A 26,779-nucleotide genomic window follows, 5' to 3' on the forward strand; every position below is an offset into this window, starting at 1 on the left:
TTTCAAGGAAAAGCATCTTCAAAAATAGTGTGACAAAGTATAGATTAAGCCTTAAAACACAACAGGCCATGAGATATTTTAGATTTGTATGAAGTAGATGTATTCTTCAGGGCTGATTTCCACTTAACGTTTTACTTAAAGTAATACAATGCGGTCCACAAATAACAATTTTTAGCAGCCTCTGCTGGTCATCACTGCAGGCTGTCCGTTTATTCCTCCGTTGAGAAAAATCAGAGTTGGGTCTACTACATGGTCTGCACTATGCCCAAGGTGTTGCATTCTCACGACATGGCATCAATTGTCCACTCCCAACTCTTCAAATACTGCCACTTGGTCAAAGTGATGCCATGGGGTCATTGGGGTGGGAATGTGTTGATCTTATCCTTCGTAAACGGAGAGAAAGAGAGCAAGGAAAGAGATCCAGTGAATAAAATGCAATAGGCAAGGCAAGTTTAGTTGTGTAGAAAGACACAGCGCAAAATAAACACATTATAAAAGGACATTTGAATACAATACAAATAGGTAATCTAAAGTCTTTTGCACACCTGACTATAATTTATCTGCGACAGGTGCGTTGATGGAGTCAAAGTATAACAAACTATATATGCACACATACTTTTTTTTTTAAGAGAGTTAAATGATTGAAAGGAAAAGAAAGGTAGAGCAGATGGGACTGGAGAGCTGGAAGAGAGACGGAGAGATGGGTTGATGAAACATCACAGGAAATGACACTGGCAGGAGATCTGCACCAATCAGTGCTGGAAGGAACAGATGTGCTTGCAACGTTTTTCCGTTCTGTTATCTCTTTCCATCTCTAGTTCATTTCCAATACTTAGTTTTCAAACAATGCCCAGTGTTATAGTTTTTTTAAGCCCTCTGTATGAAGGAAGTCCAATTGTATTTGAAATAAAATGCCAATAATATACTGCAATACAAGGAGAAACCATACACTCCAGATGCAGTGAACTGTATTGGACCTATAAGGTCCCTCCCTACCTACAAATAAGAGCTACCGCTTTTTACGTCTCCCCTGTAGCGGTGTTATCCCCTAATTGTTTTTACAACAGTTTCATCACGTTAGGGTAAGGGTGACATTTATGCATGTAATTGTTATGGTTAGATAGATTGGTTAAAGTTAAGTAAGGGGATGGAATGAAAAGAATTCAATACAATGTCCCCCAAAAGTTTGCAAAAAGTGCGTCTGTCTGTAAAGGTGTCTTGAGACAGAGCGAGAGAGTTTTCTCTTAATGAGGAGTGACTAACAGAGATGGACAGAATAATTATCCCTTCCATGTGAAGCCGTATCTCCCATCAGCCTGTGAGAGCCTGAGACGGTCAGTCGCCCAACTGACTTGGGCGTCGCGCTTGTCAGACAGCTGGAGAACAAAGTGGCAGATTGGCTGTGATGGCTTTCTGATCTGCGGCCGTTGGCCATCTGCCAGCGCTGCAACCATAATGATTGGTTTATTAAGATGCAGCGGTCTGTGATTACACACCTAGGGTGACGATATTATGGCAGGCTTTAATTAACGTCTGTTGGGCACAACTCCTGTGTGTTTGTGTAATTGTGTGCAGCTGCAGCGTCTTGCGCGTATGTGACAACGGGTACCTGGGTGTGCAGTGTAGCATCCTGGTCTGTTACTTTTTATTTGCTGTTAATCAAAAGAGAGTTGTTGCAATATGGCAGTGTGTGTTTCTTGTGGGCATATTATACTGTAGCTAAGGCTTTGCTCAGATTACAGTCAAATCTAGGGTTGAGTGCTTAGAACCGGCACCATACTAGAACCGGTACCACCACGTCCGATACTATAGATACCGTATTGTAGTATAGTACCAAATAGGTAGCATATTGTAGTGCTGTGTAACTTGTGTGATGATTTAGGCTGATCTACAATCAAGTAAGGTAGCACTAGCAGCAGGCTCTCAGAATGAAACCAAGTGTCCCCCAATAGTAAAAAAAAAATGTATTGAAAAGTTTCGGTTCTGGCACAGTTTTAAAAATACCGGTTTAGCACCGGTATCGGATAAAACCCAATCGATACCCAACCCTAGTCAAATCTGATTGGTTTTTCAAATACGATCTTTTGGACTGACTGTCCACACTGTTATTTGCAAGTGATCGGATTTGTGTATTTAGACATTGTCAAACTATATGCATTAGTTGCTGTGGTAACAATGTAACGACATATAGGTGTGAGTAATGCATCATTTTTACTCTGTTGTACAACAGTGTGACGAGTTCAAAGGCAGGAGAGAACAGAGCCCAGGAGCTATTCTTTTATCTCATCAGTCCTTCCTTTCCATTCCTCTCCTCTCAGGAAATGAAGGCCTTTTTTATCTATTTGTAAAGAGTGAGCTATTTTAAACCTGCCTAATATCGCCCCTGAGAACAATTTATCTTTAGAATTCAATTCTATGGTGAAGTAAAACAGAATACCCATAATGAAATATATTAGTTAAGGCTGAAGCAAATATTACGTATGGAAGTTTAAGCAGACATTGTCATTAGGCTACATATGGTATTTTGTATACAATGTTCTTAAGACGGTGAAAGAAGCTTGCGTGATGTCATATCTGCCTCCTATCCTTGTTTATTTGACTGACACGCCAGCAAAATGGACACACAGTAAAATCCTGAGTGTTCATTTAACTCTGAGAATGTCCATTTGGTTCACCCTCACAGTTAAATGAACAGTGAGCATTTGACAGTGCAGTAATATCTCCAATGCCTCCAGGCCTATTAGCCAGCATTATGTGTTCTCACATAGCTCGTGTGACTTTGTGCCTTCCAGTAAAATAATTGTCCCTTTGTTCCTGCTGAAAGAATCCCCCGCACTCACACACATGGAAAACATAGGCTAACTCACACACATGGAAAACAAAGGCCAACTCACACACATGGAAAACATAGGCTAACTCACACACATGGAAAACATAGGCTCACACATTGAAATCCTCAGTGATCATTAAAAATGGATCCTCGCGGATCCATTTGGGTAAATATTTTGTCCAACGATTATGTAAAATAATTATGATTCGCTGAAATAATTTGTGATCATACCATTATTTAATATTACTGTGGACATGGGGGAGTGAGGACAAGTCAACCCCCCCCCCCCCGTCCCCCGTCCCCCGTCCCCAGCCGGCGTCCGCCGTGGCTCAGCTAGAACAACATGATGACTTTGGTTCCTCGTTGCGACTAATGACCGTTTAATGTTTGATGTTTGGTTCCTTCTGTTTGTCGCTCGCTGTGCCAACGCAGAGCGCGTGCCCTGCCAAGTAACCGCTGTGTAATGTCGCCATTTGTCAGGAAGGAGCCATCTTGGTGTTCCTGCCTGGTTGGGACAACATCAGCAAGCTCAATGACCTGCTAATGGCTCAGCAGATGTTCAGATCAGGTACAGGCAAAGAAGCATGTGCACACACATCACTGACGACTCCCTTTAGTTGCTGTACTGTTTTTGAGCTGTAAAGCTGGCTCCCCCACCAAACAGACTACTACACATTACTACAGACTGGCATTCGATGAAGTTGGTAGATCAGTCGGTTAGAACAGTGGTTCTCAAACGTTTTCATGTCAAGGACCCCCAAAATGATATGTATTTGGCCGCGGGCCCCCATCTCAAATATCTTGTTCCAGGGACCCCCCGGAAGCAAAGATTTGAGTTACGAATGTTCGCTTAAAAAAAAAATATATATATTCAAAGGTTTGCACACATTTTCAAGATTTTTCAAAAATAGCAGATCTACAAGCTCATAGCGCGGCACCGAGTGCCGCGCTATGAGCTTGTAGATCTGCTATTTTTGAATAGCCAAAGTATAAAAGGTTCAAATTATTGTGACGCTATATTAACACATTTAGCTTGGGACCCCCTGGTACCCCCCCAAAGACCCCTGGGGGTCCCCGGAATGCACCTGAGAGTCACCGACAGACGGCTACTATGGTGCTAAAAATAGCCTATGGCTTGATGTCATTTTTCAACAACAAACACATAACCTGTGCATACTTAAATCGTTTGAGAAATGATAAAGATTACTACTGCACTGCAGGGTGTTTTGGCCATGGGCACAAGGTTATCTGTAATTAGATTATTTTGGTATATCTTTCGTATATAACTCATTCACTGCCTGAGTAAATAAATAGATAAATCAGCCACTGCCAGCTCTTTTTCTTTTTCCTTACCTTTTCAACTAGTCACAGAATATTTATCTCCAGTATGATCGATCCCCCGATCGTTGCTAAACACGGAGGCTTTCACTATGCTTCCGCGAAAAAAATGAAATACATCGCGAACCCCCGTTCGCTAGTTATAGATTAGAAAAACATGGAAGCCTGTAATTTCTGTTCGAGTAGCCTACTGTATTATACTCACCGCATGAGCCTTGCGCATCCACAAAGTAATCCAACTTTTCATCATGTTAATCATCATTTTAAATTGATAAAATGCGAATCTATCCTCCCTGTATATCCATTGTCCCATGAAATAGTTGGAGAATGAGCAGAACGTTTTCACCTTAAAGAAAAGGAGCAGTAAGTGCTAATGATATTGATAAGTTAATGATACAGCATATACGCTTAGTTCAGTTTCAGAGAAAATCTGTTTGAATGAGTCGAGCCACAAACGTCCGTCCACACAAAACAATCATGAATTCAAGGCTTCATGATGGGGTGCGTAATTGATAGAAAATGAGTAATGTTTTGGGTGAACTACTCCTTTAAGAGTGTCGAATCATTTGTCCTTGTAATTGTTTTTCTCAGTGTTAGAATTATTCATATGAAAACAAGCACCCACGCATGTCTTACATGGTTGCAAGTGATGTTTCCGAGCGTTTTAACGGCATAGTTATAAATGTTTTTTCAGATCGGTTTGTTATCATTCCACTGCACTCTCTGATGCCTACGGCTAACCAGACTCAGGTCAGTATCACTTTTGCTATGCATTTATTTCTCAGTTTCCTCTCCTCATATACCTCCTTATCTGCCTCGTTCTGTCTCTCTGCATTCCTCTTCTTCACTGCCTACGGTATATCCATCTTACGGCTACGTCCATGTCGCTTGACAAAACTAACTTTTTCCGGAAAATAATCTTTGTGCAACAGTCATACAGCAAAGCATACTTTTGTACTTTTTCTCTCCATTGCTCTTTCCCTCTATCTATCCCCTGCTTGACCTCTCTCACCTCTCCTCCTTTGCCCTTAGGCTGGACTCACACATGCGCTTCAGCCAATGCATCTGAAATGCAAGCCTATGCATCAGACGTGTCCATTTCAACAACGTTTCAAATGTCTTGCGGGTGGTGGGCAACGCCGGCATGAGTGCCGGTTTTACGGTGTGTAGTTTGTTTGACTTATGTTGGAGTGTTGGCTCACTGGAAGAAAACTATAAGTGAAATTGCTGCCGAGGGGGGTCAACGCACAACGCTTCTGTCCTATTGGTTGGCGCCAGGTCAAGCCATTAACGCCATTATGTATTAGAGTACCGTCCAGACTTCTGCAACCATTGTGCATTTCCATCCTCCTCCAACTAAATATAGCCATTAAAGCCATTAATGCGCCGCAACGGGACACTGGAATTGAACGGAGAAGCTGCCGTGTCTGACGTGTCTGAAGCACATGTGTGAGTCCAGGCTTAGGAACGGTCACACATGCGCAAATGCATGGGAGTAGCCATTTCGTGCCGAGGCCAAGCCCACATCAAAGTTCACCAATGTTGAACTCCATGCGAGGCAGGAGATGCAAATTTGCTGAATCTGTGTGATGTCACCCTTACGCTTAATCTATACCCCGTCATAAGATGGTGTTGCTCGCCAAAAATCGATCTACAACCTCTGTTTCAATCCCAATAAGTAATCTCCCTCTCTGCAGGTGTTTAAGAGGCCTCCTCCTGGAGTAAGGAAGATCGTGATTGCAACCAATATAGCTGAGACAAGGTTTGTGTGCGTGTGTGCGTGTCACACACGCAATTAGTTTTTTTGTCACAATGTTTCGATTCTTTGATGCCGACAGCACAAAGCCGATTTTGTGTGTTTGGCTCACAATCTTTGATAATAAGAGTCCTTGAGTCTACTCCATTTGTAGAATCTTATTTCACTTTAATGTCTACGCAGGTCTTTGTTTCCACCCCAGACATTTTTTTAGTAGGAAGGTGATCAAATCAATATTGTATGAAGCAACGTAAACTGTCTGGGGTGCATTCAAAGCCCTGAGTAAACGTTAATATGACCAGAATTGTTTAATACGCCTTTAAATTAACACTGAGGATTTTAAAGTGTACTGTAGATAGGTGTCACAGAGAAGACAAACATTTAATTAGTCCAGGGGCAAGTCAGATTTTGGTACCACCTAAGGTGACCGTAAAGTTTTTGTATTTCTGTATTCCTACATGTCTCTAGTTTATATTTTGGTATGATAACCCTTCCAATCTTGTAGCTTAATGGCAGTTATCACTACCTACCCCTATAGGAAAATGTGATGTATGTGAATCATTTATATGACTTCTAGACAATACTTTTTGGAAAGCAATGGTCTTATAAACAGTTGGCCCTAAGGTGATTTTACCAGTAGAATCCATTTCTGCTGAGGAAATGGTATTGTGCATATTTAATGAGATAATTTGCATATTTGAACACATTTGTGGAAATAATTACATGATAAATACAATTACAGCTAGATATGGTGGAGATACGTCTGTGACATACTGGCAATGTGCACAAGAAATTTGGTGCGGATCGGCCCAATGGTTTGCGAGATTAGCTAGGACAAACTGCTACAAGCTGTAGTTGTAATAGCTAAGGGTGAATATGTAAAACATCATAAAGATTGTGCAATTAGTTAATTCGTTTTTTGTTGAGGGTGTAAGGTTTTCAAAAACCACTGCATACAAGTTGGGCTGGCCCACTAGTGGTCGGTTATGCAGAAACTCCAATATTAGACGGGTCAGTATGGTTGAACGCCCAAATAATTGATACAAACATATTTTTTTCAATATATTATGTTACTATTGGGCATGCTAAATAGCATACTAACAATCTAGGAAAATGTAAATTCCGGAAAGGCGTCATTTTCAAGATGCCGTCCACAATGGAGCTTATATTGGTTATATTACCATTCAACTTAGAAAGGGGGAAGTAAGATAAGATATATCTATTACTTACAAAATTACTTAAATAACCTCACTGTTGTCAAGTAATCCAGTAAGCAGGTACAAGTCCATTATAGGAACTTTATACAGACTACAATCACTATTCATCATCATCCTCTGACTCCTTTTTTATGTGGAATTGAGACATTCCTCAAGTTGACACAGTCCACAGACAGTAGTAGGCTAAATAGTTGTCCATATCTTCTACAAAAGCAGCAGAGTGTCTTGTAAGCAGTGCAGAAGATACAATGAATGATCTTGAATGAATGCTTCTGGAGCAGCATTCATTATTGATTTCAGCTTCACCCGGGACTGGTTCTGGGGATCAGTTAGGGGTTAAGGGGTAAGTGTCTTGCTCATGGACAACTTAACACATAGCTGGGGCCAGGAATCAAACCTGGGACCATAAGTTTCCCAGGGGGACTCCCTACCCATTCAGCTATGACCACCCTTGACCGAAGGAGTGTCAACTTTTACAAGCTTATGGAAAGCAGTCTTTTTGCAAACACCAAAAATCTGAGAAGTTGTGTCACAACTAGTCACAGCATGGATGAATATCCCCTGAGAACACTTGATATGTCTGAGGATTTATTTTAAATGGTCCATGGTATACACTTTGAAACTGCCATCAGCTGGTCTTTGGACACAACTTCTATGAATTGCACTACTTGTCTATGGACTGTGTCAACTTTAGGAATGTGACGATTCCATAATAGTTTCTTCCAGAGGAGTCAGAGAATGATGATAAATAGTGACTGCATAACACAAGTGCTTACTGCATAATGGGCTGCATGGTTAACCTGGCTTACTAGATTACTTGACGACTTTGTGGTTAGTAATAGAAATATGCTTCCAAAAACATTTACCTTTACTTGACTATATTCAATTTGAGTTATAATGTTCATTTTCAATAACAACATAAAAGTAAGAAAGGTTAATTTCATTTCACAGATTCAGTTGTATTCCTTGAGTCCTAAACCCTAGGGTTAGACATCAAAACCACCTTTTTATGTTGAATAGTAATTGAGATATAGCCATTTTAAGCTCCCGGCAGCCGTCGTGGACACCATCTTGAAAATGGCGCCTTTCCGATATTTAAAATTTCCTAGATTGTTAGTATGCTATTTAGCATGCCCAATAGTAACATAATCCATTGAAAAAATACATTTGTATCAATTATTTGGTGTTCAACCATACTGATCCGTCTAATATTGGAGTTTCTGCATGCATACCGGCCACTAGTGGGCCAGCCCAACTTGTATGCGGTGGTTTTTGAAAACCTTACACCCTCAACAAAAATCTAAAACTTGTCACTAATTGCACAATCTTTATGATGTTTTACATATTCCCTCTCAGCTATTACAACTACAGCTTGTAGCAGTTTGTCCTTAGAAAAGAATATTCACATACATCACATTTTCCTTTAGGGGTAGGTAGTGATAACTGCCATTAAGCTACAAGATTGGAAGGGTTATCATACCAAAATATAAACTAGAGACATGTAGGAAGACAAAAATACAAAAACTTTACGGTCACCTTAGGTGGTACCAATTTGTGAGAATATCAGTGTTGGACTAAATGGGGGGTTGTGGCCTAATGCTTATCAAACTGGGGCTCCTTCCATGAAATAAAAAAGGTGGAGTACGATGACTGTATTAGAGTACCGTCTAGACTTCTGCAACCATGTGCATTTCCATGATGCACACAACTAAATATAGCCATTAAACCCTCCAATGCACCACTTAAAAAATAAGGCTGAAAAGCTTGCATTACCTTTGTCTCTTCTCTCTCATCTTTCTCTCTCTTTCTTGCTCTCTCTCTCTATCTCTCTCTCTCTCTCTCTCTCTCTCTCTCATAGCATCACCATCGATGATGTGGTGTTTGTGATAGATGGAGGGAAGATCAAAGAGACCAACTATGACACTGATAACAACATCAGCACCATGGCAGCCGAGTGGGTCAGCCTGGCTAATGCCAAGCAGAGGAAAGGGCGTGCTGGCAGGTGTGTGTGTGTTGGCAGGGAGACTGCTCCCTCCATCCTTTGTCATTTTATCTCGTGTCCAGTCCCACAGTGTCCCTCTTTCGCTCCACCCATACACCCCCCCCCCCCCCCCCCCCCACATTTTCGCTCTCTCGTTATCGTTAACATGGACATCAATACACAGCACAGCCTAATTAGCAGGCACAGCTAACTGTGCGTGGTTTCATCCCATTGATTTCAAATTACACCAATGTCACAGGCCCTCACATATCTCTCTCTCACACACACACACACACACACACACACACACACACACACACACACACACACACACACACACACACACACACACACACACACACACACACACACACACACACACACTCAATCTCTCCCCTTTTTTGTTTCTCTGCCTGTAAACCCAGGGTGTGTCCAGGAAAGTGCTATCACCTATACAACAATCTCAGGGCCAGCCTACTGGATTCCTATCAACTCCCAGAGATCATGCGAACACCACTGGAGGAGCTCTGCTTGCAGATCAAGGTTGTGTGTGTGTGTGTGTGTGTGTGTGTGTGTGTGTGTGTGTGTGTGTGTGTGTGTGTGTGGGGTAGGAGTTGAGATGGGGGCAGCATTGTTGTGGGGTTTTTTTTGAGTGCAGGAGGATTATTAAAGGGATGTTTCACTTTAAAAAAATATGTGGGTCATTTTATCGTCTACTCAGGCTTTTGTGAGCCTCCTAGACATTTTTTAAGTTGCTTGATTCAGTATTTAGATATTAATTTTATCAGACACGCCCCCTCCCATACAAACCCATTATAACTTAAAACACAATTTTTAACAAGGACAGTGCTGTACTTATGAATTATGGACTTTGTTGAGGGCTTCTCCCTGTTCTAGCTCTTTTCTCTCCTGGTTGCTGGCTTCTTCTTTTCTCCTCACGTTTCTATCTTTTATTTCCACACTTCTCAGACCTGTTTCATCATTTGTTATAAGGGAACGTTAAACCAAAATTCTCTCAAATGACTACTAGTATTTACACCGATAACCACTTTCAACCTGACATCCCTATTTTGGACATGTCAATATAAGTGAAGCGACATTTTCCAATGTGAAAATAGTAGAAGTTCACAACGCATTGTAAGCTTGTAGATCCTCGATTTATAATATGACGAAGTATAAAATAGAGCTTAAGTGGTTAGTGTGTGTGTGTGTGTGTGTGTGTGTGTGTGTGTGCGTTTGCATGATGCATCAGTGTGTACATCTGTGGGTGTGTGCACATGTGTGCAGTATAAATCATGAACATAGCGGGTGAGAGGCGGATTAATGCATGAATCAGCCCTTAAGAGCTGTAGATAGGCCGACACTTTAGCGAACATGCTCCCTCTTTTGACTCACACTACATTGCATGTCTTACATTAATGGAGGCAAGATGTTATAATAACTTGGCCTATGCCATTACTGCTACTTCCCATCTCCTCTGCCTGTTGCATCTCTACCACAAACAGTATTGATCTATTAGCTCAATGCACAGCAGGTGTGTAGTAACGCTCATGATTCTTCAAGGTTTTAAGCACAATCAATATCAATGCAATCAAAACTAGCTTGAAAGGTTGTGTTGCCTTGGCAATACTGGCAATAATTATGGAGGTGGAGATGGCCATATCAACAAGGGGGGTCTTTGACACAATACTGTAAATGCTTCCAGAGTGTCTGATCATTTAAAGAATGGATATCGTGCACACTTCAAAATAGGTGTTTTTTTTAGGGTTGGGACTCGATTAAAACAAATTATCTAATTAATTAGACGCTTTGTAATTAGTCAATCAAAATTAATCAAATGTCACTCACAAATCACACACACATAACAAAATATAGTTTTCTTTATCAAGGTTGTACTAAACAGACCAACAGATCAGTCCAAGTTTTACCGTAAAGCGCAACCATTTTTTAATTAGGAGAAATAAAAATAAATATGTCTTGATTGACCTCATTGTCAAATATCCTGTCTGAACAAACCAGACTAACAAAAACAAAACGCTCTGTTTAGTCCAGGCAAACTAGCTCATTTTGGAGCTCAAAGTGAAAGTAATTGCAACAGATTTTTTTCTTCACAGACCATTTCTATTAAGTCACCAGAACAACATACTAAACCGGAGTGCACTCGCCTATTAGTTTGTATTGGCCAGTGCGCTCAGTGCTGTATTTCCGAACGCACCCTAGGAGTCGGACTAACGTTAACCACTGAACATTATCCTTATCCGCGGCTACGTTAACGTTAGCTCTGGCTTTCTACGCTAGCTGAAGCATGTTTAGCATTGAGGTGATATGCAAATTCTTGCAATCTGCACAACCGTGTTTTTATCCATGCTTCCATCAAAGAGTTTTTTTAATCAAAATTTCCCATCCACTCGGCCAAGCAAATATTTCTCCCATTGCGTGCACTGGGGTTTGTTGTCTGTTGGTTGGTGCACCGGTATGATCGGTACACCTGAAACTCGTCCAGTGAGAAAACGAAGCGCAATTAAAATGCGTTAATGTTTTTAACACGTTAATTTGTCTGTAATTAATTCATCGGAATTAATCAGTTAAAGTCCCAGCCCTAGTTCTATTTCATTACGTATTGTATGCACAATGTGGGTTCAAAGATATCATGGTTAGCAACTGCACACATGATACTACAATACAGAGAGAGCCACGTTATGGCTGTCACAACCCTGGACATACCATTTGTATGTGTTATTTGATATCAACACTCCAATTAAACACAGTTTAATTGGCCAGGTATGATTGATTAAGACTCATTTAGCATGTCAGGCCTTCCTTCGCTTGGCGTCGTCATGATGTTTATTCCTTGGCCAGCACTCTCTTCCTCGTCTAACTGAACACAAAAACATTATGGGGAAAATAGGAACAAAATAGTCCAACCGTTGTGGCCTCACACTCAAAACCCAGTTCTATAACTCTGCACTTCTCTGTGTCTCTGCAACTTTGTCCATGCCCGGCTTTTTCTCTGTCAGACTCCTTCTAGCGTCCACACCTGTGTCAATGACTTTTAATTACTGGCACTTGTCATTAACTAAGGCCCAACCACAGTCCTGACTATCATAATGCAACAGCCAATAGGTTAATTGGAGTGGGTCATGACAGTATATACTCTAGCAAACAGGGAGATCGGATCATCTGACCGCAACATTTTACTGACATTTCATTTAGTAAAGAAACGACAATCACATGGTCAGTGGGCATAATTCATTTAGAAATCATTGAATATCTTGGTGGATGATTCTGCTTATTAATAGAAGTGGACATTTTGGAGTACAGAAGTAGTATTGGACTTTACTCATTCCGGCAGTGCCCGGGACAACATTTGTTTTGCTTTCATCGACATTTGTCGTTGGTAGAGTGGGTCACCTGTCGTTCATTATCAAGGTGGTAGATTTTGACTGTTGTGTGGCTGTATCTTGCAGATCCTGAAGCTGGGGCCAGTAGCCGAGTTCCTGAGCAAAGCGCTAGATCCTCCCACTGAAAAAGCCGTCAATCTGGCCATCAAACACCTCATGGACCTGGTGAGTGAGAAGAGTGACTGATTTTCAGTCTACACAGTACTCAGTTCATTTATCCATTTGTAACACTGAGAGTGTACGCATGGAACCAAATGGACCCGTACGGGTCCATTTGGTTCCATTCGTACACTCTCGGAGTTAAATGACCCTTTGACTTTATGAGGATTTAGAATGTGTTTTGTGTGACACACCCTCTGTGGTAGAATGCCTTGGACCGCTCAGAGAATCTGACCGCACTGGGCTACCACCTGGCTCGTCTGCCTGTGGAGCCTCACATCGGCAAACTGATCCTGTTTGGAGCTCTTCTGGGCTGCCTTGACCCTGTCCTCACCATCGCTGCCTCGCTGAGCTTCAAAGACCCATTCTTCATACCTCTGGTAGGGCACAGAGACCACACAGAGAGGCGTATTCACTTTTCATACTTTTTCTTATTTCTGTTATGTACAAAAAACACTTTTCTTTTAACTGTCACTGAATCAAGGCTGCACGATTATTTAAAAATCATTCTTTTTATGTTTCACAGTCATGTATGGCAATTTATTCAAGCTTGTGTCAGCTGTTGCACAACTGTTGCCCTCATCTCCTCACCATTACAGAAGAACATATACCTAGACCAAGGATATGGCAGTGGCACAGAGGAGCAACAAAGGCATTAAAGAAATTATGGGGGAAAATAATCTACCAAAAATCGTAATTTACAATAATCGTGATCACAATATTGCAAAATGATGAAATAATAATTTTAGCTGTAATCGTGCAACCTTACCCTGAATAATTACTTAATACGCATGTGCGAGTCACCAGGTGCTCTTGCTGTTGCTATGTGATTACTGAAAATAACTGCTCAAAGCTGAAGTGTACTTGACTTCAGCTTGGAACTCTGAGTGCATCATGCCTATTTGCCAAAAGTGAAGCCTTTCCATTGGAAAATATCATGATAAATGCTCTCAAAGGGTATTTCTTGTAGACACGCAACCCAAGGTATGTAATTATCCTTGCAGGGCCTATAGGCCATTGACAGACTTCTCTTAATAACTCTCTGCCCTTCTTCTCAGGGCAAGGAGAAGGTGGCAGACATGAAGAGGAAAATCCTGTCCAGAAATTCTAAGAGTGACCATCTAACTATTGTCAATGCCTTGAAGGTGAAGCAGATTACACATTTCTTCAAGTTAATACATTTGTGATATGATATGAGCCAGGAAGCGGTTGTGTGTGAACTGATCATACTGTACATTATTGCCCAGGGCTGGGAGGAGGCTAAGCGGCGTGGAGGCAGGTATGAGAGGGACTTCTGTTGGGAAAACTTCCTGTCAGCCAATACACTCCAGGTGAGTGAGGTGACACCATGAGACAACGTTATGAAACCGTTCTGCTGACTTAACGCCTGCTGCAGCAGTGCAGCAGCATACTCCAACTGAACAAGAAATGTTTTCAGCTTCGGCAGGTCAATAAGAACAAAATGTCACAAGAACTTGGTCAGTGCCTTGGCGATGTTCGTTTTGGCACTTCTTGCACCGCCAAGATTTTCTAAGTAGTTGAACACCTCTGCTAGCCGAACCTCGTATGTGTGATTGGTCATTGCGCTCGTGATTTATATTGTTTTATTTTCACAATCTATCAGGAACCCAACATGGACAGCTTAGATCAGTGGTTCTCAAACTCCCCCCAAATTGATATGTATTTGGCCGCAGACCCCCACCTGAAAAGGTTTTGAGGGTCACTTTGAGGGTCAATGGTTTAGATGAAAGGTTGTGTTGCTTGGGTTTGGAGATAATTCTCTCTGAGCGACGCCAAACATAACCAGGTGGCAATGAATGAATGGAGAGAGATGCTTTGTCCACTGGGTCTGTCACCAGAAACGGCAGAATCTCACAAACGGATTATGTCAACGCACGTCTGAGGTTCCTCTAACAAACAGCAAAGATCTGTGGTGTGTATACAGTGGATCGGTCTAACGTTCAGAACCCAGAGCAGAGTTTAAAACAGTTTTATCCACACCAACGTTTATTTTGTTCGGGATGCACTGCCCAAGCAGAAATCATCATTTGTAGTATGCTGCAGCCATAAGGGTGACCATTGCCGGTCTACAAGCTCACAATGTGTCGCAATGCGACGCATATTGAAGTACATTTTGATACTAATACTTTAGTACTTTTACTCAAGTAAAATTAGAATTCCGGACTTTTACTTGTAACAGAGTATTTCCACATTGCAGTATTGATACTTTTACTTAAGTAAAACATGTGAGTACTTTTTCCACCAGTGAATATAGCCACATAACTTACGAATGAATAGTGTGTCGGGGGACCCAGCTAAGTCTCAAGTGTTGAGGAGATGCATACATTGAGCCTCTGATGGTTTTGACCTTGTTTCCCCTCTAGATGCTACACAATATGAAGGGTCAGTTTGCTGAACACCTCATGTCGGTGGGCTTCATCAGCAGCAGAGACCCAAAAGACCACAAGTCCAACGTCAACTCAGGTAGAGGAGGAAAAGAGGAGCTTTCTGGGTGCAGCCTCAAGTTCTTTGAAATAGCTGGTGTAAAGGCCCTTATAGTTTGTTGACCAGATAACCAGGGCCTCTATTCTAGGCCCCTCTCCTGTTTTCTCTCTACACTAAATATATTTGCAGAAAATAGCCGATCTACAAGCTCACGTTGCGACACGTTGTGAGATGGAAGATCTCAGAATAGGCATCATAAGTTTCAAGTGGTTAATTAACACATTGACTGCCAATCGCGTAGACCTACGCAAACCTATTTAAAGCCGCCACGTGCCAATCGCGTAGACCTACGCGAAGTGGTGTTTTTTTCTTTTTTTCGAAAAAAAGTTCACATTGCACTTTTTTCAATTTTCGATACGGCACATTTCATTGTAGCACCACCGGAAACAGAATTATCCGGGAACCGGTTTTGCCGATCCCGTCGGCCTCCATTCTAAAGCGCACACTAAAACGCCATTTTCTCGTTTGTAGTTTTTCTCCTCGCTGATCACTGTTTAACATAAACCGTTGTAACTACAAATGGCGGTCTCCGTTTTGCATGGGATTTTCACTGGGCGACGGAGAAGGATCACCGCTGAGTTTACAAACAGTTTAGAGCTCAATCTTAAGGATTCTAACGAGGTCTATGGCGACGTGAAAAAAAACAACAATAAGTTGGCACTGGTGAGTACATTATGAGATTAACCTCTGGCATGGAATGTGTTAAGACTATGGCCATCTCCAACATGAAGCTGACCAGTGAATCAAGTAAGGGATAATATACAGTGAGGTGGTCATTTTTGGGCCAGTAATGGCCGTGGCGCCTCACTGTACATTATCCCCCTTATTACACAGCAACTTACAACAAAATAATTGTCTTACAAGTTTCTGTTTCCATAGTAACATAAACGGAGACAGAGCAGCAGCCTTCTATTCAGAAATAACAGACTGAAGAATGCCTTGATTGACCAATCGGAGCACTCAAAAGACATTTATTGTCCCACATGTGTGACCTGTGCACGTATTGATCTTCTTCCCTGCGTTCTCGCCTTTTTTCAGAAAATGAGAAGTTGATCAAGGCAGTGATTGTGGCTGGTCTGTACCCCAAGGTGGCTATGATAAGACCAAGGTACAGCAAGACACGGCCAGGGTAAGTATGACGACAGACCGACAGGATATGAGAAGATCAAGTGCATACTTATATTTATTGATCTCTCGCAGGGGGAGAGGGCTCATCAAGTGTGTCCAGGTAGTAGTGTGTGACAGCCCTGTGTGTGACAGTTGCCTGAGGCTGTGCAGAGGGCCGGTTTAGAAGTGATGCGTAAGAATAGGGACCCTTTTGCACCCACAGATCAATGCAATCATCACAGAACACTCCCGCAGGCAGTTGTCATCAGCACAGTTGAATCTGCCTTCACAAGAAACTCACACAGCAGGGCTGTCATGTTTTTTTGTTGTCTGTCCTCTTTGAGCCTGAAGGCTAATTTAAACTTTGTCAAAGGAAAATAAATGATTTTTCAACTGAAAAAGCTTGACGCAGTGAGCGAATATAAATTAGACCTTAAATTCACCTGCATTGCAGATGCATTGTGTGGATTTAGCATTTAATTATCATCCAGTCTGCCGCATAATTAGTAGTTGTGTTTACCAAATATGCACTGCTCTGTTAATTGAGCGTGGAATGCAGATTGTTTGCTTCCATCAGGCAGAATGCACAGCAGCACTTTGATGAAACCTTACCCCACATCATTACAATTTGATGTGGGTTAGCCCTTGCAACGCCGACAGAATCTTATCAGCAATTCTGGCCAAAGGCATCACAGTCTGATGCACTGTGTCTGGTTACGTTCCAGACACAGTGTTCCAGATTACGTTCGGTGCCAGAAATCTCACCGTTGCGCTGTGCTGTTTAAAGCTCTAGACTCCACAACGAGCAATCCATGAAAAACAATGCATGCGTGCACGGTGCACGATGGTCCTGGCTAACGCCTGGAACGACAACATCTCTCACGCGAGTCACAATGGCGGAGTGATCGTGCGTCCAAAATGACTCGTTTTCCCTACCGAAAAAACAAAACAAAAAGATTGAAAACACGGTTTCGGCACCTAAGCGTTACACTTTGAAAACATGTGATTTTACGGTTTTGGCACCAAAGAATAAACTCCAACACTTCCTCCAAACATTTGTCTCATTCTGAACTAGTTTTTTGGGGAAATGTCGACATTACATAATCTGTACACAGACCACACAAGAAGCGTAACATATCAATTTCTTTCTTTTCTTTTCTTAGGGTTAAGGTGTACACTCAGTCTGACGGGAAGGTGTGTATCCACCCCAAGTCTGTCAACGTGGAGGAGACTCAGTTCAACCATTCCTGGCTCGTCTACCACCTCAAGATGAGGACGAGCAGTGTAAGTGGTCACAGGGAAATGGAACACAGGAGACACATTAATGGAACTGCACGCCCAAATATATCTGTACATCTGTGTGTGTGTGTCTGTGTGTCTGTATGTGTGTGTGTTGCTGTGAGTGGAAGCAAGCGTCAGTGAGTAAAGGTTGGCGAGGATTTTGCACCAGCCTTAGACTGGATGAATATTTGATTAAAATGCTGCCTTTCAACTGCCTCTCAAAGGCTCTTGTACTTCAAAGCTCCCAGACACAAAAAGAAAAACAGTCTACGACACATACTGTAATCCCGGTCTGTCTCACTTCTGTCCTCTGAAGTCCAATTTCATTCCATGTCAGGAGTTGCATGCCGAATAGCAGACCTGCAAGCTCATTTGTCTGTCTCGATGAAGGTTACCTTTCATGTCCTCTCAGAACATTTAATTGCCGCTTGCTTACAATCCTAGTCTTTCGATTTACTGCCTATGCCTCTATGAAGAAAGGTCTACTATATAAGGTATAACTTTAACCTTACCTGTAAACAGCTTCAGAGATTCAATGCCAGGTTACAGGGAGAATGTGAAGAATGGGAAAGAAAGTGGAGGATGATGCTGAAGCTGAGCTCTCATGACATGTTTGCCCTTGGGTCCTCGTGCCTCACCCACTGATGGAACAGATGCTCTCCCTTGCCTACCTTTGTTTTCCTCGTCTCCTGCCCACACATTCTGCCTCTCGGTTATCATCCGTTCTTCCTTTCTTTTCACTCTCGTCTCGCTCCATCCCCGAGTCTCAAATGGGTGTTACCTTGCGTCCTGTTGGAAATGCATTTCTGTGTCCTTCGATTGTTTGTTATAGCTGTTGCCCAAACTTAGGTGTTTGACCCATTTTGGGTCACGACCCGTTTGTATGGTTTGCGAGTAAATGCCCCCCCTTTTTATACCTGTAATACAAAAGATAATTCCCCCAACGATTTTCTAAAGATTTTAAGATTTGTTTATTTTTCATTCTTGAGATCTTGAAGAGATCTTCAAAAATGTGTTTTTGTAAGCTTGGGTCCCAGGGAGACAACACATTTCTCTTGTGGATCTCAAGCTGAAAATGTTTGGAAACCACTTTCAGTGCCTCTGTGGTGGGCATGTGAGAGAGATGGAGAGGGCATAAATACATCTCTCTCTCACATTTGCCTGAATAACCATCTATCAGGAGACCACAAGGGGTGGTACCCTTTCTGTGTGGAGTTTGCATGTTCTCCCCGTAGGTACCCTCACGAAAAAACATGCAGTAATCCTGGTCTCTATACTGTCTCCCCCTGGTCAGCCTAATGGAGGGGAAAGGAACTGGTTGGAATAACGTGTTCCTTCGACACGCTACGTCCTACCGGGAGAAACACCCCCTGTCAGGTGATAAGAAGCGGCCTGCTCACTCCTCATGCATTGAAGGAAGCATGAGCTCTGTTCGGGGCTCTCCCCAGGCTGGCAGAGTGAGAGAAGCGGCTAGGATTACAGCTTCGGCAATTGGCACTGGGTGAAAAAATGGGTTACAAAAATCTTGAGAAGTTAAAAAAGGGAGAGGTAAATGCAATTTTCCCATTCATAGAAAGGTGGTGTCATTCTCTACCGAAATTGTCCTTATGAATACATAGGGCCACAATGGAAACAAGTCCCCTGGACTTTTTTTGTGCTATCCTTTTAGCCTAAATGTCTGGCTCATGCTGTTTACATTTTCTGTCTAATTAAGTATTCAATCAATCAAAAAACATGCATAGAATGACTGGACTGATGGTCTAACATTTACACCGTCAGTCCTGACATCTATTTTATATTCTGCCATATTTTGATATTCATTTTACGTGATTTCAATTGTTTTCCCTTTTTCATATGAAAGTCAAATGTATTGATTGTTTTTGAAGGAAAACTTATTTTAGTGATCGTGTGCACCTGCTAGTTGGCACATAGAGGAAGATTGACAGAAAATAAACACCTGTCACACTGCAGGGAGTGTTGAATGAGAGTGAGATAGCATCACAAACATGGCATAGTGACATTTTGTCTTAACCCATTAAATCTGGGAACACATCTGTCATTTTAGATTTCTTTGGCTATAAAAAAAATGGCAGATATGGAAGTTCAAATTGCAAATCTTTAAAGCGAACATTTTTAACTCCAATATTTGCTTCTGGGGGTTCTACAAATGTCTTCTAAATCCAAAAAAAAACAGTTATTATTATTATTATTATTATTATTTTTACTTATGTTGTCATAATATCAGGACCGCGGACATGTTTGCTTTAAAATATATATATTCAAAGATTTTCACGCATTTTCAAAAATAGATCTACAAGCTCATAGTTTGCCCATTACAGTCATTTAGCAGACGCTTTTATCCAAAGCGACTTACAATAATGTTTGTCATGTTTGTCAGATTGGTGTGTGTGTGTGTGTGTGTGTGTGTGTGTGTGTGTGTGTGTGTGTGTTATTAACATGTGTCTGTGTGTGCTCAGATCTTCCTGTATGACTGTACGGAGGTGTCCCCGTTTTCACTGCTGTTCTTCGGAGGAGACATCACCATCCAGAAAGACGGAGACGACGAGACCATCGCCGTTGACCAGTGGATCGTCTTCAGGTCCCCTGAGCGTATCGCTCACCTCGTCAAGGCAGGTCCCCTCCACGCCCATATAGGCAGAAACCTCTTATCTCCATATTTAATCATTTTTAAATTTAGTAAATGAATGCCCTACTACTTGATCATCCTACAGCGTCACACAAAAGCATAAAAAGTAGCAGATCTGGGCCCGGCCGGCTGGCGTAGCGGTTGGGGCACCTAGGCTGCTAATGCGGCCTGGCAGCCTGTCGCGGGTTCGAGTCCCTGATCTGCAAGCTCGAAACACAGCGCGAAGCGTTGCATTTTGAGCTTGTCGATCTGCTACTTTTACTATTTTTACATTTGAATCCTGAAAAGTAACAGTTGTGGACATATGAGGTTTCCGTCCTGACACCTTTCTTCAGCTGAAAATAGCGAATTCTCTGACGTGCGACAAATAGCTCTGACAGCTCTTTCCTTTCCACAGAGTCTGCGGAGAGAGCTGGATTCCCTGCTCGAAGAGAAGATCCGCAACCCTGCTCCCGTGGACTGGAACAACCGCCAGTCCAAGGACTGTGCCGTCATCACAGCCATCCTCGACCTCATCACCACCCAGGACAAGTCTACGGGCGGCGCCAACCCCTCCGGGTACGGCAGGAAAGGCAGCTGTGGCCCGAGAGGACATCATTCGTACGGTGACGACGATAATGACGACGACGAGGACGATAATTAGAGGGTTGTTTGCTCCTTTTTTAGAGACCTGTAGAAATGTGCGAATGTATCATCAGTCAGTTCTGATTGATGTTTTTCATAGCCAGTTTTGCGTTGTTATTTGCGCCAGTTAACCCATTCAATCCGGGAACGCATCTCTGTCATTTTAGATTTATTTGTCTATTCAAAAATAGCAGATATAGAGTACTATGAGCTTGTAGATCTGCTATTTTTGAAAAATTGTGAACATTTGTGCAAATCTTTGAATATATATATTTTTAAAGCGAATATTTGTAACTCAAATCGTTGCTCCTGGGTGGTCCCTGGAACAAAATATTTTACAAATGTTCGCTTTAAAAAATAAGTATTCAAATATTTGCACAAATTTTCAAGATTTTTCAAACATAGCAGGAGCTTGTAGATCTGCTATTTTTAGCCAAAAGAAATCTAAAATGACAGAGATGCATTCCCGGATTGAATGGGTTAAAGCATACATTCAGCTAGTTGTATGTTGCACTTACAACACCTCTGTTGCATAAGGTTCGCTATTTCCCCGGTTCACGTCTACAAGGTAGCAGTCATGTACAGTAGTTGACATTTACCATACCAACAAAAACGGAAGCATACCATGGATAATGGCGGCTGTCAGCTTGCGCAGTTAAACAAAACAATTTCACAAGGGAAGCAATAGTTTTGTTCCACTCCTTTTTAAAAAGCTCTGCAGATGTTTTCTTCTTTTTTTTATTCATTTACATAAAATGTTATCTACATGACGTTTAAGTTTAACCTGCTCCTAAATGTCCGCCACACAAGGTCTGTTGAATGTTCTTTGTTCTTTCCAAGAAGTAGGAAACCCAGTGGTAGTTCATATTGACTCATTTGTAAAAAGAATATATTACTGTATTTGCTTTTGTTCCCAGCAATGTATACGCGATGGTCTGAGCAATAAAGAACACAATGGCTTGCCTACACCACATGTAATGTATTTGCTTAATGTCAATATTTTTTTTTACAATAAGCAGAAATAGAAGACAGCTATGAGACAAAGTGTACCATCGTCTGTTCTATAATGTATGCAGAAGAAATAACAACTTAAACATATTAACCCTCAAAAATGGCCTACGCCTATATGCTTAATTGATGGTCCGCCGTTCACCTGTGTTGCACGTGCAAATAGATCTATGCATAAGCTTTTACATCGGCCATTTTCTCTGAACAGCACCTTTGATGGCATTAGTGGTTAACTAGCCGTAACCCATTTAGACCTGAGGCCGATTCTAAAAACACCTTCTAAATCCTGACCTAAGTTTTCTGAAAAACTTCAAATATTTATTCAAAAATTACAAAAAATGTATGTTGCTCTATACTGTACATAGCAACAAGAACCCCAAAAGGGGTTCCCGTCTTGAAAGGTACAAATAGTTACAAATAGGGGTTCCCGCCCTAAATAAACCCTTTTACTCAGCAGATGAAGCTTTGTGGTCTACATTATGTCTGGTTAAAATCTGTCATGAGAACAGCTAGTACACTTCAGTCTTCAATGTTTTTCACACCACGGACCCCTTATCTGATAAGGGACCCCTTACTACAGGGGTCTTCAACAAGGGATCCGGGACCCCTAGGCGGTCCTCAGAGTTACTACAGGGGGGGGCTTTTTACATTAACCACTTGAACCCTAGCATCCCTATTCTGAGGAGAACTTTAGCCAAACATAGCCGATCTACAAGCTCATAACGCCTCGTGCTGCGATTTTATACAATATGTAGTGGGGGTCCCTGCTTCATCTCTCTCTCAGCTAAGGGGTCCTTGGACTGAAAAACGTTGAAGACCCCTGCCCTACTACATTATATAAACTTGTTTTGCGTATTGAACAAGGCCTCGATCACTCTACCTTCTGATCTTTTTCTTTCTTTCAAGCCTCCCACTCTGTCATACTACCAGATGGCATGTGCTTTGTGGCCTTGCATAAAAATGTTAAGTTGGTGTTCAGCTCAGAAACACTTTCTGAGAGATAATGCCAGTGTAGGGACACTGCAATTTGCAGCCAGCTCGGCACAGTATTGGAGAAGTAAAACTTCTGAATAGACATGCAACGTGTGTGACAGCCGTCAGAATGGTAAAGTAGAGCAGCGTGTTCTCCCACAGCAGCACAGAGGGCAAAGAAGAGGCCAAGAACTCCTCTTGACAAAATTGACAGCTTTCATGGCTTAAATCCAGACAATTCAGTGTTCATTTCTTTGGCAACCATTTACTCCCTGTGTATAGCGTGTCCATCACTTGTGGACCCAGGACTGCAACTTTAGTTGGTATTAGGGCTCTTGAGGTAGGTAGCCTACAACAGTGGTTCTCAAACTTTTTCATGTCAAGGACCCCCAAATTGACACTTATTAGCCCGCGGACCCCCATTTCAAAAGATATGCCAGGGACCCCCATAAGAGAAGATTTTTTACGGCTCTAGCAGTGATTCTCAACCATTTTCATTTCAAGGACCCCCAGTTTGACATGCATTAGGGCTACGGACCCCCATTTAATGGCATTTCTATCACTAGGACCGCAATTTATATTGCAAAATCTATGTCAATTTAACTCTGAGTGTACAAATGGAACCAAATGGACCCGTTAGGGTCCATTTGGTTCCATTTGTACACTCTCAGAGTTACACACCCATAAGGGTCCATTTGGTGCCTAATCTATCATTTAGCTGGGGACCCCCTGGAACTCCCTCAAGGACCCCTGGGGGTCCCCGGACCCCACTTTGAGAACCTATGGCCTACAACAAATACATTTTTGACAGGCTTACATTTTACATAACTTCAAAATTGTACAACTGATGCAACCACAATACTAATGCCACGCTACCCAGCAGAGACCTCAAACGAATCCCAGAAAATGAAAAGCTTTCAGACATTACAGTGAAGAACCTGATGCTTGCGTTTACTTGTGAATTATAGAAGCCCCCCCCCCCCCCCCAACACCATCACAATTATCCAACCATGACCTTATTTTACTTTTATGAATTTAGGGCAAAATAATAATACTATGCTACTGTCAGCATAGTTCTATATCTCAGTGGTTCTCAAAGTGGGGTCCAGGGATCCATGAGGGGGTTTCAAATGGACCCATACAGGTCTGTAACTGCAAATGGACCCGCAAGGGTGCATTTGGTTCCATTTGTACACTCTTGGGGGTCCCTGACATTTTTGAGAACCACTGTTCTCTATCATGTACGCACCAAAATATATTTCAAAGCGCCAGATCCGTACAATCTGTGAGATGTCGCCCACTTCAACAAAGACGTCTCCTTTGAAGAGGTGAAACATTCCATACAAGTAGCTGTTTGATCGTGCCCAGCGGGTAGTGACACCATTGTGTCACTACCGAAATGGAAAAGAAATGACTAAGTCCAGAGCTCGATGAATGTTAGGGACCAAAAAAAAAGTCACTACCAATCAACTTTAAATTGCCTGAAACGTACTCCTAACAGGTTTTTGGGGGAACAATTCTTTTTTCGTTTCGGTAGTGTCACTACCGAAACGGAAAAAGAATTACTAAGTCCAGAGCTCGATGAATGTTAGGGACCAAAAAAAAAGTCACTACCAATCAACTTTAAATTGCCTGAAACGTACTCCTAACAGGTTTTTGGGGGAACATTTTTTTTTTCGTTTCGGTAGTGACACCATTGTGTCACTACCGAAACGGAAAAAAAATTACTAAGTCCAGAGCTCGATGAATGTTAGGGACCAAAAAAAAAGTCACTACCAATCAACTTTAAATTGCCTGAAACGTAATCCTAACAGGTTTTTGGGGGAACATTTTTTTTTCCTTTCGGTGGTGTCACTACCGAAACGGAAAAAAAATTACTAAGTCCAGAGCTCGATGAATGTTAGGGACCAAAAAAAAGTCACTACCAATCAACTTTAAATTGCCTGAAACGTACTCCTAACAGGTTTTTGGGGGAACATTTTTTGGCAGCACTTTACAATAATGACCCGTTATAAAGCATTTATAAACGTTTATAAGTAGTTTGTAAACTATTAACAAATCATTAACAACCTGTTTGTTGACATTTGTAAATGATTACTAAAACCTTTATAACTACATTTACAAATCATTTGTAAAGTATTAGTAAGTAGTGAACTATTCATGAATAAGCCATTTATATACATCTGTAAAAGATTATTAAATCATTTGTAACGACCCATTCTAAAGTATTTATAAACGTTTATAAGCAGTTTGTAGACTATTAACAAATCATTAACAACCTGTTTATTGACATTTGTAAATGATTACTAAAACCTTTATAACTACGGTTACAAATCATCTATAAAGGTATTAGTAACTATTCATGAATAAGCCATGTATAATACATCTGTAAATGATTATTAAATCATTTGTAACTGATGTTACATAATATATACAAGCTATTGGTAGCTTGTTCATGTTTAACATATGCTTTGTTAAACATTCCTAAAGTATCTATAAATCCTTAGTACATGTTATTATGTGCCCTATAGTAAAGTGAAGACAGTTCATCATTTACAACTGTCTGTTAATGTGTTTGTTCATGTTTAACATGCTCTGTAAAACATTCCTAAAATATCTATAAATCCTTTGTACATGTTATTATGTGCCCTACAGTAAAGTGAAGACAGTTCATCATTTATGACTGTCTGTTAATGTGGACTTTCTCCTTACCTGTTGCAAACTACCTGACTTTCATGAATGCAGACACCAAACAATTACTAGAATTATCATTCATGTTAAGCAAATGATGCGTAAGACATTCGTAAAGAGTATGTAAACCATTTGTGGTGTTAGGGACCAAAAAAGTCACTACAAAGTACTACCAATCAACTCTAAATTGCCTGAAACGTACTCCTAACAGGTTTTTGGGGGGACGATTTTGGCCTCCACACTTAGTGATTCTTTCGGATTTAACTTTCGTTTCGGTGGTGACCAACTTTCGTTTCGGTAGTTTGATTACAAAATGTAAGTTGTGTAAAAAATAATCTGACTATACTAAGTTGTTATTTGTTTGTTTAAGTCAGGCTATACTCTACTCAGAGTCATAAGTTTACAAAATGTACTAAAGTACAGTGAACGTCTGTGCGGTTTGTCTTCATCACTGAAAATATGCAGTTGGGGTGAAGAAACACAACCATTTCACTCCTAATAATACCTATTTGATTTGACATCCTGACTTGCTGCTGTAGCTGAGGCTTGAACCTGTTACCTGCGGCTCACTAGTCAGTGACTCTATCCATTCACCTACAGCTGTTTCCTTGGAATCTGTGGTTCTGAAACGTTTTGTTGTCAACCCCCCAAATTGACATGTATTTGGGCAGTGGACCCCAATGTGAAAAGATGTAGTGTCAGGGCCCCCCATGAAAAAGATTTATATTTATGCTGTAACACATTTTTTTGAAAGTTATTTGTCTTCTTTGTTGTTCAAGTCAAAGCACCAGGAAGGCTGTACTTGTCAGCCATCTGTTAGCTCAATGGGTTGAGACGCAGTATTCATGATCCAGAGGCCATGAGTTCAAATCCCGTTGATGTCTTTCCTATGATTCTTTCCTTTGCAGACTGGCTTCCAGAAGATCAACTGAAAACTACCAGGAAGGCTATATTTGTCATCCAACTGTTAGCTCAATGGGTTGAGACGCAGTATACATGATCCAGAGGCCATGAGTTCAAATCCCATTGATGTCTTTCCTATGATTCTTTCCTTTGCAGACTGGCTTCCAGAAGATCAACTGAAAACTACCAGGAAGGCTGTACTTGTCAGCCATCTGTTAGCTCAATGGGTTGAGACGCAGTATTCATGATCCAGAGGCCATGCGTTCAAATCCCATTGATGTCTTTCCTATGATTCTTTCCTTTGCAGACTGGCTTCCAGAAGATCAACTGAAAACTACCAGGAAGGCTGTACTTGTCAG

At 41.5% G+C, this 26,779-nt stretch overlaps 1 protein-coding gene across 1 annotated transcript in view; it reads left to right on the forward strand.

Annotated features, from left to right (window-relative positions):
• The window catches only part of LOC311049837 (ATP-dependent DNA/RNA helicase DHX36-like), a 32,210-nt gene extending 10,396 nt beyond the window's left edge, over nt 1-21,814 (forward strand). The window contains exons 14-27 of the mRNA XM_084063716.1: nt 3,311-3,398; nt 4,863-4,918; nt 5,866-5,930; nt 9,000-9,143; nt 9,548-9,665; nt 12,590-12,688; nt 12,889-13,062; nt 13,741-13,827; nt 13,930-14,013; nt 15,067-15,166; nt 16,226-16,316; nt 17,458-17,578; nt 20,053-20,205; nt 20,620-21,814. Of these exons, the coding sequence (XP_083919842.1) occupies nt 3,311-3,398; nt 4,863-4,918; nt 5,866-5,930; nt 9,000-9,143; nt 9,548-9,665; nt 12,590-12,688; nt 12,889-13,062; nt 13,741-13,827; nt 13,930-14,013; nt 15,067-15,166; nt 16,226-16,316; nt 17,458-17,578; nt 20,053-20,205; nt 20,620-20,865 (1,626 nt within the window). The 3' untranslated portion in view covers nt 20,866-21,814. The remainder of the gene's footprint in view (nt 1-3,310; nt 3,399-4,862; nt 4,919-5,865; nt 5,931-8,999; nt 9,144-9,547; nt 9,666-12,589; nt 12,689-12,888; nt 13,063-13,740; nt 13,828-13,929; nt 14,014-15,066; nt 15,167-16,225; nt 16,317-17,457; nt 17,579-20,052; nt 20,206-20,619) is intronic.
• Nucleotides 21,815-26,779: the final 4,965 nt, after the last annotated feature.

Source organism: Gymnoscopelus microlampas, assembly GCF_963454915.1.
Source record: "Gymnoscopelus microlampas genome assembly, chromosome: 8".
Taxonomy (NCBI): domain Eukaryota; kingdom Metazoa; phylum Chordata; class Actinopteri; order Myctophiformes; family Myctophidae; genus Gymnoscopelus; species Gymnoscopelus microlampas.